This window comes from Mus caroli, chromosome 17, assembly GCF_900094665.2.
Source record: "Mus caroli chromosome 17, CAROLI_EIJ_v1.1, whole genome shotgun sequence".
Taxonomy (NCBI): Eukaryota; Metazoa; Chordata; class Mammalia; order Rodentia; family Muridae; genus Mus; species Mus caroli.
In genome coordinates this window covers 8,424,343-8,436,673 of record NC_034586.1, presented here as the reverse complement: position 1 = coordinate 8,436,673, position 12,331 = coordinate 8,424,343, and the positions used below count along the sequence as shown (strand labels likewise).

At 49.3% G+C, this 12,331-nt stretch overlaps 1 protein-coding gene across 3 annotated transcripts; it reads left to right on the top strand.

The window, feature by feature from the left end:
• The first annotated feature begins 743 nt into the window (after positions 1 to 743).
• On the top strand, positions 744 to 8,736 carry Tbxt (T-box transcription factor T). 3 transcript variants are annotated; one of them, XM_021149861.1, is made up of 8 exons: positions 744 to 1,057; positions 1,512 to 1,776; positions 2,431 to 2,565; positions 3,324 to 3,385; positions 3,483 to 3,544; positions 4,864 to 5,037; positions 6,162 to 6,291; positions 7,842 to 8,736. In XM_021149861.1, the coding sequence occupies exons 1-8, from the start codon at positions 852 to 854 to the stop codon at positions 8,116 to 8,118; spliced, it is 1,311 nt and encodes a 436-aa protein (XP_021005520.1). In that variant the 5' UTR covers positions 744 to 851; the 3' UTR covers positions 8,119 to 8,736. The 3 variants fall into 3 exon arrangements, with proteins under 3 accessions (XP_021005520.1, XP_029327465.1, XP_021005521.1); XM_029471605.1 differs by having other exon boundaries at positions 787 to 1,057; positions 4,861 to 5,037; positions 7,842 to 8,118; XM_021149862.1 differs by lacking the exon at positions 4,864 to 5,037 and having other exon boundaries at positions 787 to 1,057; positions 7,842 to 8,118.
• The last annotated feature ends 3,595 nt before the right edge of the window (positions 8,737 to 12,331 follow it).

Genomic DNA, 12,331 nt, shown 5'->3' with positions numbered 1-12,331 from the left:
CGCATTGAGCTTCCCTCTCCACGCAGGTGAAGGTCGTGGGGGACCTGGACGCCGAGGTGGGAGTTAGTGGCAGTCCACGGGGCGAGGGGACGTGTCCAAACGCTGCCACACCTGGGGAGGCTGAGGCTTTGGAGAGGTCAAGGAAACCCGGGAGACGCCGATCCGCCGAAGTCCCTCTCAGGTGCGCGCAGCGTGGACACTCCGCGGGGCAAAGTCGCAGGCGCCGGTGTGCGCTTGGACAGCGCGTGGGAGTGGAGAGTTTAGCAGTGGCTCTGGGAGCCAGGGTCCTGGGTGGCTCCAGCCCGGCTTCTCGCCCCCCCTCCCCCAGGGTCCGCCCCGCCGCTTTGATGGAGGTGCAAACATTTGGGGGAGGGCGGGGGTGTCGGGACTGCGCCCGACGCTTTCCTTACAGGAAGCGCGCGCGGGAGCCCATTGTTGGCCCCCAGCCTCCGGGCCCGCCCGGCCAGTCTGATATGGCCGCGCACCGCCAATGGGCAGCTGCTCGGTACTTCAAAGGGTGTCCCGCCCAATCCGCCGTGCCCCCCTGCGAGGCCACCTCGGCTGTATTTATGGGGAGGGGACCCATTTTTCTCTCCCCCTGAGACTTACTCTTGTCGCGCCTTGCGGGAGTTCAAGTGGAGCCACGGCTCCCCAGGCCCTCTCCCCCATCCCCGCCCCCTTCCCCCCTCATCGGATCCCGGTGCTCCCTTGGCCAATGTGCTGGGACCCAGGTGTAATCTTTGGGCTCCGCCGAGTGACCCTTTTTCTTGGAAAAGCTGTGGCGAGAGAAGTGAAGGTGGCTGTTGGGTAGGGAGTCAAGACTCCTGGAAGGTGGAGAGGGTGGCGGGAGGATGAGCTCGCCGGGCACAGAGAGCGCAGGGAAGAGCCTGCAGTACCGAGTGGACCACCTGCTCAGCGCCGTGGAGAGCGAGCTGCAGGCGGGCAGCGAGAAGGGAGACCCCACCGAACGCGAACTGCGAGTGGGCCTGGAGGAGAGCGAGCTGTGGCTGCGCTTCAAAGAGCTAACTAACGAGATGATTGTGACCAAGAACGGCAGGTAGGTGCGTGCTGGAAGCCGGCACTCTGGGGCTGGAGAGTGCTCCTCGCCTCGGGGAGAGCACCTTTTCTTCCCAACCGGCCGACTTTGTTTCTTCCCGCTGAGCTAACAGCTCCCCAGGGGATTCCTAAACCCTGGTTTCTCAGGAACTTTTCCCCCCAACGAAACTTGAGGAGGAAGGAGGCATTCGAACTCTAGGGTTCCTAGGTGTACACTGGTAGGACCAGGTTTGCCTAGGGGGCCGAAACCCTTGGCTAGATTTGTTCCCTCTGCTGTCTCAAGAACCCGTGGGCTTAGTGGGGGAGATGATTTGGTTCCAGAACTGAGAAAGTTCAGGCAAAGATGCTTGCGAGACCGGTTGCCGGGGTCCTCCTCTTTGGCCGGCATCGAACACTTAGTGCAGGCTCCCCCTCTCCAACGGATGGGTCCTCCTGCCGTGCGCTGTCTTTTCCAGGAGGATGTTCCCGGTGCTGAAGGTAAATGTGTCAGGCCTGGACCCCAATGCCATGTACTCTTTCTTGCTGGACTTCGTGACGGCTGACAATCACCGCTGGAAGTATGTGAACGGGGAGTGGGTACCTGGGGGCAAACCAGAGCCTCAGGCGCCCAGCTGCGTCTACATCCACCCAGACTCGCCCAATTTTGGGGCCCACTGGATGAAGGCGCCTGTGTCTTTCAGTAAAGTCAAACTCACCAACAAGCTCAATGGAGGGGGACAGGTAAGCCAGTGCGGAAGACAGCCAGCCGCTGGGCCCCAGGCCTGAGGGAAGAGCCTGGCTGGGAGCTTAGAAAGACACCACCAGCCTTTGTCAGCCCCACAGAAGCCACCGCGGCCTTCCCCAATTAAATCTTTAGTACTGTTTATATTAAGCTGATGAGGGTTAAGCAGGGCCTGGCAAAGGGAACTGGGAGTTCTCGCTCACCTTGGGAGGGTGGAAGAAGGCCTGCCGCTTGGGAACTGGCTCTGGCCATAGGTGAGCCTTGATTCCGAATCCTCAGTCACTTTAAAGTCAAGGGAACACTGGCTACTCTGCACAAATGTGCACGTTCCACCCTTCTGAAAAGTCTTTAATTGGGGCCTGTTTCCAAGAAAACTCACTCCAAGTTGCCACCAAGCCAGGCATTTAAAGTTGTTTGTGGCTTTATGCCGGCAGGGTTTAATGGTGTATAGCATATCTCCCATCCCAGTTCCAGACCATCTGTGGGAAGCAGATGTGTAAAATGGACCCCATGCCCTCCATACTGCTGGCAGTTTCCTGGAGACTTTCTGTGGCTGGATCCACCTTTCTTCCTAGGCAGTTCCTGTGGATGCTGCTGCGGTATTAAGGTAGGCCTGCACGCAGGTCTGCATTCTTGCTCTGTATCTCCTGCAGATCATGTTAAACTCCTTGCATAAGTATGAACCTCGGATTCACATCGTGAGAGTTGGGGGCCCGCAACGCATGATCACCAGCCACTGCTTTCCCGAGACCCAGTTCATAGCTGTGACTGCCTACCAGAACGAGGAGGTGAGGCTCCGGAAGGGAGTCCCCCTACCCTGCCTGTCCTGGGAACTGGGAGATAGAACCACAGTACTGAAGACAGGCGAGATTTAGTTCAGATTTACCACTTCTGTGGCTAAGAGGAAAAAACTTTAAAATACTCATTCCAGCATGTTGCTAATCTCAAATGATCGAACACGCATCTATGATGCGCTGAAAAAAGCATGAACCACAACTTCATGGTTTTAAGATCTGGAGAGGCGAGGGGACAGCCCTTGATCTCAGCAACGGGAAAGTCCTGGCAAAGGCTGTCAAGGGTTCTTACTTCTAACCCTAAATCATAGAAAATGTGTTATCAGTCCCCTGGGGCTGCCGCTGACCTTAACTCCACAGCAACTCCAGGCTATGTTGGGACTGTCATGATATCTAGCCTTGAGAGCAATTATGTTAAATTGGCGTTTCACTTAGAAATTGCTTCTCTTTGCAATTTCTCATCCCTTTCAGACACAGATAGAAAAACAAAGACCGATTCATTCTAACTTGGCTCTGTTCTTTTTTTCTTCTCAGTTTCCTTTGCTCTTCTTCCCCACCCCCATTTGATGCTTGCTATGTAGCCCAGGATGTCCTTCAGTTCACAGTCCCCTTACCTCAGCATCGTAATCCCTGGGCTGATAGGCCTAGGATGCTTCTCCATCCCCCCCGCCCCCCCCCCCCCCCCCCGCCCCCATCAAATCCTCCGGTAATTAGCATTGTATTGTTAGTAAATACACTTTCTCCTTTTTCAGATTACAGCCCTTAAAATTAAATATAACCCGTTTGCTAAAGCCTTCCTTGATGCCAAAGAAAGGTGAGAGTTCTAACCTAAGGACCATGTGGAGAGAAGGCTGGTTACCTACCGCCTCTGGGCAGGCCTCCTTTTGACCATCCTGAATACTTTTTGGCAGAAACGACCACAAAGATGTAATGGAGGAACCGGGGGACTGCCAGCAGCCGGGGTATTCCCAATGTACGGTTTGTTGCACCCCCATATTCCTTTGCCTTGTTTCAGGCCTAGACTTGCTAAAACCAGAACCCATAGGGAGGCTTTGGGTTTCTGGGAATAGTGGGGGTGGCAGGATGGCTCTGCTTTGTGCCCTGGGCAAAGCATGCCCTTTGCTTTGAAAGCTGCCTAACCATCTTGGGCTTTGGACACAGGCAGGCAAAAGAACTCTTGATTTGTTTGTTTTTCTGCAGCAGCCAGGGTGGAGTGGACTCCTGGGAGTTTAGACTTGGGTGTGATGAGGGTTCAGCTATCCCCCTCCCCCACCTTGGAGATGGCTTCCACTTGTTAGTGGCTGAAAACTGAATGGCTATCTTTGGAGACACACATGAGCGACCTTCCTGCTCAGTTCCTGTGGCTCCTGATTTTGGTGGCTTATATGGTGGCTAGTTCTTTTAAAATATCTCTTTAGGAGGTCTCCTAGGCAGTAATGGGTAGAGATCTATTCAGGCTCACAGGGAGAGAAAAGGCCTGGCCTCGTCGCTTTTTCCAAGGAGGGATTTTCAGGTATTGAAGCCGTTGCTGAGGGGTAGAAGGATCTTGCAGGCCATTTCGGTGGCTGCCAGACCAGCCTAGCACTCGGTCCCTAAACGATCAGCTATTTTAATACCATCTTTTAAACAAATTTAACAAATGAATTTAACGAACGGGGCCCCTATTGTGGCTCATCAGGTAGTCACCTGACCAGGAAGAAATGGACGGTGTATGGGGCCTGTGTGGACACATGTGTGCTCCTCAAGTACTGTCTGAAGAACTGTCTCTTAAAGTAGAGAGCAAAATTAGTTTCAGTGGATAGATCTATCTTGGAGGTGTAGTGGAAAGAATGTGGGAGAGTCAAAACAGAAGGGAGTAGATAGGAAATGGACCCATTAGCTATTCTTGAGGCAGGGGCATGACTACTGGCCTCAGTAGCTGGGGAGTGGGGAGCTGTCCGGAGCAGTGTGAGTCCTACCTGTGGCCCACTGGGTTCCTCTCCCTTCATTCTAGATCATTCTAGATAACATATCACTCCTGCTCATTTGGTAGAAAGCCACCGGTCTGCAGAACCGAAATTTCACAAAGGTTAGGAGAGGTCTTAGGTCTAATCCTGTAAGACAGGGCTATGGGCCGAGCTCAGGCCTCTCAAGAGCGCTGGCATCCCAGGTGCCACAGGGACACTTTGAAACTTGGCTGCACTGAGGGAGGGATACTGGTTATTCTTCAGTTCCAGAGTCCCTGGGTTAGAGCTAGGACAGGACTGAGTCTCAAGCAAGGGCCAGTTACCCAGCATGCTTTTCTCACAGCAGGGGGGTGGCTCGTTCCTGGTGCTGGCACCCTCTGCCCGCCTGCCAGCTCCCACCCTCAGTTTGGAGGCTCGCTCTCTCTCCCCTCCACACACGGCTGTGAGAGGTACCCGGCTCTAAGGAACCACCGGTCATCGCCCTACCCCAGCCCCTATGCTCATCGGAACAACTCTCCAAGTAGGTCCTGTACATCCACTCACCAGCTGGGGGAGGGGTGCCAGGGTGGGGCGGATCCCTCCGGAGAGGCATTTCTATAGGGGTGCAAGATAGGGAACCCAGCTTCTTGTGGCTCCTGGAGAGACTTGGTCAAGATGCTGGTTTAACCAGGGGTCCCCAAGGAGGCTTTCATTTCAATATCCATGTGCCTCAGAACATGCCCTGGGCTTTTCAAAAGACAGCTGTCTGGGCCTTTCCAAGGAGCCATAGCTTGAGCCCCAGAATGGAGCCCTGGTTTGATGAACATCAAGGTTCCACGAACCTCTAAAGTGACTCGATTTGATTAGCCAGGTACAAACATTCCCGACCAGATCAAAGACTCTCCAGGTGCAGAACCCAAGCCCTCAGTGTGGGTGTCACCGGAGAACCAGGCACATTTAGGTCCACCCTGGACCCAGAAGATGGACCTAGGCGCAGGACAGACCTCTGGCAGATTCTTTAACTCTTGTCTGTTTGGACCAACCTTTGTCTGCTCCAAAGGGAGGGGAAAATGGCTAAAGAACACCATAAAACAATTAAGCAATTACAACTGATTCAAAATGAAAGGCCTCAGTCTTGGAGACTCCTCCATCAGAGGCTGGGCTCTAAGGCGGGGGAGATCATATTTTTAATTTGGTGAGGACATGGTTGCCATAGCCTCTCCGAGCCTTGCGGAATCGCCATTATGGAAAAGGTGAGCTAACGTGGCAGATATTTTTTATTTGCTTTTAAAATTAAGCATTCCAGGTTAGGGTGTCACACAGTGGCTCAGCACTTGCCTAGGGTTTGAGAGGCTCTGAGTCAGATCCCCAATGCTACAAAAATAATAAATAAATAGCATAAAAAATAAAGGTCAATACCACAATACCACTGTCTGAAGGACATCTCCTTGTGGGATGATAAGAGACACCTTAGGTTAAGTGGGATATATTTTCTAATAATTGACACTGACAATAAATATTGCTGTGCTGATGAGCTAAGCAGGCTAGGGGCTTGCTCTCCGCATCTACCCAGGTAACTCTTGTTTGCAGTGTTGGGTTCGGTTGGTATCATTTTATTCTTTTTGAAAGACCTGTCAGGTAACTTCCCCTCTCCGCATCCCTCAGCCTATGCGGACAATTCATCTGCATGCCTGTCCATGCTGCAGTCCCATGATAACTGGTCTAGCCTCGGAGTGCCTGGCCACACCAGCATGCTGCCTGTGAGTCATAACGCCAGCCCACCTACTGGCTCTAGGTATGTATGTCTGGGGAGCGACTGTATGTAAAAAGATATTAAGCAGCTCAGGCCTCAGTCTGTGTGTCTCTCAGGCTGATGGGTAGTTTAAAGAAACAGTGTAGACCCTTTAGTCACTGGAGGCAACACATTGGCTTTTCCTGTGGACAAAGAAATAGAAAGTCCTTAGTGCCTCCAGTGCTGAGAACCAGTGAAGGATGAAGACTGTTTGCCTGTCCTGCAGGCTATAGACTAGGCTGCTGGGGATACATTCCCTTCAGGCTTGTTAACCCTCCAGGGTACTGAAACAACAGTGAAGAACTGCAAAGCTAGATGCCAATACTCCATCCCCAGTGAGGAAAGGGACCTGAAGATACTGATTCTGGGTCAGTGTGATGATGAACTGTCCGTTCTCAGAGGAGTGAGCCTGCCATCATGCAACCTTGACCCCAAATGTCTGAACCAGTGGCCCTCAACCTTCCCAGTGCTATGACCCTTTAACACAGTTCCTCATGTTGTGCTGACTCCCAACCATAGAATTACTTTGTTGCTACTTCATAACTATAATTTTTCGGTTATGAAGCATAGTATAAATATCTGATATGCAGGATATCTGATAAAGGGGTTGCAATCCACAGATTGATCAGTAGTGGTCTAGAACATTAAACATTTAGCTAAGGCCCTAGCTGTCTTGGTTTTGGAGCTCGCTCTTCACTAATAAGAATTTAGTTCCGTGTTTCTTTGTTTGGTTTTTGACATAGGGTCTCAGGCTGGCATTGAACTCACTACACAGTCCAGAGCTCAAGGTCTTGATTCTCCTGCCTCAGCCTCTTTAGTTGTTGGGGTTGTTGGTAGGTATCACTAATTCCACTTTAACCTGCTCTTAAGGCGAACACACATAAGATGACAAACTTCTCAATGGCCCTGAGGACTTGGCTTAAGGAGTCAAGTGATCGGCAGGCAGCCAAGTGCTGATCACTCGTTCCAATTTGGTGTCTTAGTCTGAAACAGTAATCTGCCTTGATTTACCCAGGCTTGCTCTAGAGTCCGATGCCTTTGTAGATGCCAGAGGGTTTAACACTCATTTCAGCATCCTCATCTTATATCCTGAAAACCAGTCATGGGGCAAGATCAAGATGCAGAACTGGTCTTCAGCCCAGCTCTGGGGTCCCTGGTGTATTGCCCCATGCTGACACGCTAATCCCCTGTCCACTGGACAAGCCTGTGACAGCAATGATGGCTTTCTTAAAGAATATGCATTCTGTGAATGCAGGGATTGGTGGGGTGGGGTTGGGAACACATTGCTCTGAGCCTTGGTGCTCAGTGCAAATCTGTATGCCAATGAGCACAGAGCTACTTGCCAGAGTCCTTTTTAGGAGGACTCGGCACACTAAACAGTCACTGTGCTTATGGGCACCTTATTGGTTTTGTTTGATGGAGTCTATCCCTGTGGTCATAATGAAAAAAAAAATAGTCTGCAAAGCCCAGTGATGCAATTAAGTACTGATCCCTCCCCCATATCTCATCATAGCTCATTTGCAGGCCCCTGATGTCTGTTTTCTCTATTTCAGCCAGTACCCCAGTCTCTGGTCTGTGAGCAATGGTACCATCACCCCAGGCTCCCAGACAGCTGGGGTGTCCAACGGGCTGGGAGCTCAGTTCTTTCGAGGCTCCCCTGCACATTACACACCACTGACGCACACGGTCTCAGCTGCCACGTCCTCGTCTTCTGGTTCTCCGATGTATGAAGGGGCTGCTACAGTCACAGACATTTCTGACAGCCAGTATGACACGGCCCAAAGCCTCCTCATAGCCTCGTGGACACCTGTGTCACCCCCATCCATGTGAATTGAACTCCATGTGCTGAGACTTGTAACAACCGGTGTCAACTGGATCTTCTAGGCTCAAAGTGGCAGGCTCTTGGGACAAGGAAAAAATAAATAAAAGCTAGATACTAACAATTCCATTTTCAAATAAGAGCAATAATACATGTCCTATAATCACGTTCTACAGCCTCTTGTTTGATACCTACAGTAGTGATACGTGTCCTATGTTATGAAGCCAAGGACAGAGAGGCGGCTGTGGTCCAGTTTCTTGTGACTGGCAGTTAATCAGAGTCCTTTGCTAGGTAGGGTCCTATATCTTGTGTTTCTCTACAACATATATGTGACTTTGAAATCCTGGAATTCGTCCACCCCCTGTCCTACTTTAGTGAGTTACAAGGTACACTTCCAATGTCCTCCCTTGTTGCCTTAGAGTAGTTAACTTTGAGGACAGAAAAAGCATAGCCAGAAGATTGTAATGGAACTGTAAACTGTTCTGCCCTCTGGAACATGCCTACTTTAAGCACACGTAGCTTTTTGTGTCGGGACGTCAACTGTATGGATACTTTTCTGTTGACAAAGTAGCCAAAGACAATCTGCAGAAAGGGTTTTCTGCACAATAAAGGCAATATACAGCACCTGGGCTTTGTGGGTTATTCTCTACACGGCTCCTTTTGGGAAAGGCTTTCTTCCCCAGATGTATTTTAGTCAGCTATGAACGTTAATGTTGTAGCCAAATCTGTTGCAGAACTGAGGGTTTGCATTTTGTGTACCTATGCAATCTAAGGCTAAAAACTACCCCCCCAAAAAAACCAAAAATCAAAAAACAAACAAAAAAAAGTGAAATGATGTAACTAAGTAACATTGAATCATAGATGAATGTGCATGACCAAATTGAAACCTGCTAATGTCCTAAAGTCCAGGATTGACACCTGATATGAGCCACTGATACATAAATGAGTTGATAAAAGTTGGTTACTATTAAGTATAGTTGCCATAGGTACCTGTCTGCCCATGGCTCTTGGACTCACTGGCTCTTTTCCATCAGTGGGGAGATGCTGCAGTGTCCTGGGGGTAATCTCTCTGGTGGTAGTATTCATAGTCTGACTCTAGTTTTGGTTTAATCTAAACCTCTGCTTTCTTAAGGCTGCAGATGGCCAGTTTGTTCATCAGTAAAGCAGGAGTCCTACTTGGAGAGTGTGCACACCAAGTATGAGATAGGAAGAGGCTGAGGCTTGGGGGACATCCCTCAGCGTTGACTTCTCCAGACCACATGCTGAGGATGGCAAGTGGCTGCTTTCTTGAAGAGGGGGGGGGGTTAAGTGTAAACGGCTGTGTTATTGTGTGTGTGTGTGTGTGTGTGTGTGTGTGTAATTTGCATCCATTTCTGAGAGGCCTGTGCTTACAAGCATGCTGTGGAACTCCCCACGCCCAGGTGGTAGGTGAGTATTTTCAGAATTCATCCACTGCCAGAATTGGGAAACAAAACAGACCCTATGCTTGACTGTTGTTCCTCACCGGAGCAGGTGCTAAGACTGGGTATGGCTTGGGGGATGCTGAGCAGGAGCAGGTGCCACACTGTGGCATCTCCCACCCTGTGATGGAGTCCCAACTTGTGATCATGCTCTTGACTGTGTGGATGGGAGTGTGGTTTTGTATTCCAAGGACCGGACCGTCACTGTCCCAATGGTGTCTGCTGGGGCTGAAGGGCCAGCAGGCCATTCCTAGGGATATAGGCTGAAGGGACTGAGCCCTCTTATCTCCTCTGAGATGAACCTTGTGTCATAGTGGGGCAAGTTCGATGCACAGCCTTGGATGACTCCCAGCCTGCTTGATGTCATAAACATATTTAGATTTCAATTATAGAAGTAGTATTTTAATAATCCAATCTTCCTGGTAATAAAGTGGAAACGGAAGGGGCCATGAAATGAAAAGAGCCTGGATTTGAGTTCAACAACCTTCCTTCATCCACAGGCAATATGATGTAAGATCTGTTAGAAGACTGAAACATGGGTGGTGTGAGTACATATGGTTCTCCCCAATGCATCTGTCTATCCGTCTGTCTGTCCATCCATTGATCCACCCACCCATCCAAAACTAGGCATTGCAAGAGATTAACAAACATAAAAATAAAAGTGAACAGTTATCACAGTACATTATAACAAAGTCACCACCACTCACTTGCTGCATTGAGTGACATTTAGTCATTAGCGCTGTGTTGGTATGTCCGGTAACCTTGATGTCTACACAGATGTATAAGAGGGGGCTGGGTAGGGTGTAAGGCTGGGTTCCCTGGACAGAAGGAAGATTCATCCCAGTGTGATGGATCAGGCTTGTGCAAGATTGCTTTTTTTATTTTTAATTCACTTTTATGATTATGAGTGCTTGACTTGCATGCATGTCTGTATGCCATGTGTTCACAGTACCCACAGCGGCCACAAGTGAGTGTTACATCTGGAATTGGAGTTCCAGATGGTTGTGAGCCACCATGCAGGTGCTGAGAACTGAACCCAGGTCCTCTGCAGGAGGACTAACTGCTAAGCCATCTCTCCATCCCCAACCCAAGCAAGATCTTAATCACATTACTCAAAGCACTGGACAATTTAAACCTTATAAATGGTTTATTTCTGAAAATTTCCACTGACTTCTTTAGGTTGAGATTGATGTGGGCAGGGGCCTCTGTGACTGAGGGAGGAGTGCCCTGTGACTGAGGGAGGAGTGCCATGTTAATTTGCTTTACTTGGTGGAGACCTGAGGAGGTTAGTCTTCTCCCAAACTTCAGGTTCTTCACAAGTGACAGTGGAGAAAGTACTTAGCATGCCTGGGAGAAGCGAGAGAGGTTTTGGAGAGCAGGCAGAAGGCCAGGTGGGCCTTGGTGTTGTAGAATTTTGACACCAGGACAACTGCAAGTCCAGCTCTGTTGATGGGGTCTTGGGATGAGATACCGCTGACTGGACTCTCAGGCCAGCGAAGCCACCTGAGATACCCAGGAGACTGACAGATGTCTAAGGCCCAGGAGGATGCTGGGAACTGAGCCTGCATGACCTGTAAGAGCAGCAGGTGCTCCTGACCCTGGAGCCACCTTTCTGGTCCCTAAACTTGATTCTAAAAACAAGGAAAACAAATTAGTGATGTTTACTAACATGGATAGAAAAATTCTTTTAAAAACAATACAAAGACTGGCGAGATAGCTCAGTGGTTAAGAGCCTCTGCTGCTCTTCCAGAGGTCCTGAGTTCAATTCCCAGCAACCACATCGTGGCTCACAACCATCTGTATTGGGATCGGAAGCCCTATTCTGGTGTGTCTGAAGACAGCTACAGTGTACTCATAGACATAAATAAGTAAATAAATAAATATCAATCTTTAAAAAAATAAGAACAATACAAATGAAAGCAAATGCGAATCGGATCACAGAGGGGAACCCAGGGACAAGGGCTGGGTGTGTTTTCCCTGCACAAGGATGAGGGAGAGGCTTCATCTGGTAGAATATTTTCTCTGCTGAAAGGTTTATCAGAATTGAGTTTTCAGAGCCTTATATCAAAGTATACACTCTTCCTAAGCCTTATGTACCTCAGGGGTTTTGAGGTTTTTCCCAAGCCTCCCTGCTGACTTTTACTTGAGAGGAATCCTGTCCTCTTGGAGACTCCAGTGCACCTGCCTGGGGCAGAATAAACTCTTTCCAACAGCCCTCACCGGGATGTTTCAACATCCTGCTGCCAGCTCAAGAAACAGCTGAGTTGCTTTCCATCAAACTGTAGTGGCCTCTGAGTGTCGGTGGCTGAACCCCCAAACCATTCCTCTATGTGGCTGGTTTCTAGCAAGGTGCCCTGGAGTCTTTTTGTTGCTGTTTTGTTTTGTTTTGTTTGTTTGTTTGTTTGTTTGTTTGTTTCAGGCACTCTCAAATGAATTTGCATTTTTATACCCTGAGACTTTTGATGGCAATCTATCCTCTCAATGATATCATTAATCTTTTTTTTAAAAAAGGATTTATTTATTTTATGTATATGAGTGCTTTATCTGCATGTACAACTGTACACTAGAAGAGGGCATCAGATCCCATTATAGATGGCTGTGAGCCACTATATGGCTGCTGGGAATTGAACTCAGGACCTCTGGAAGAGCAAACAGTGCTCTTAACCACTTAACCCTATCATTAATCTTTTTAACAATTACACTTTTCTATAGTCTTGATAACTCCCATTTTCAAATTCTTTTGTTCATCTTTTCCCTCTTGATT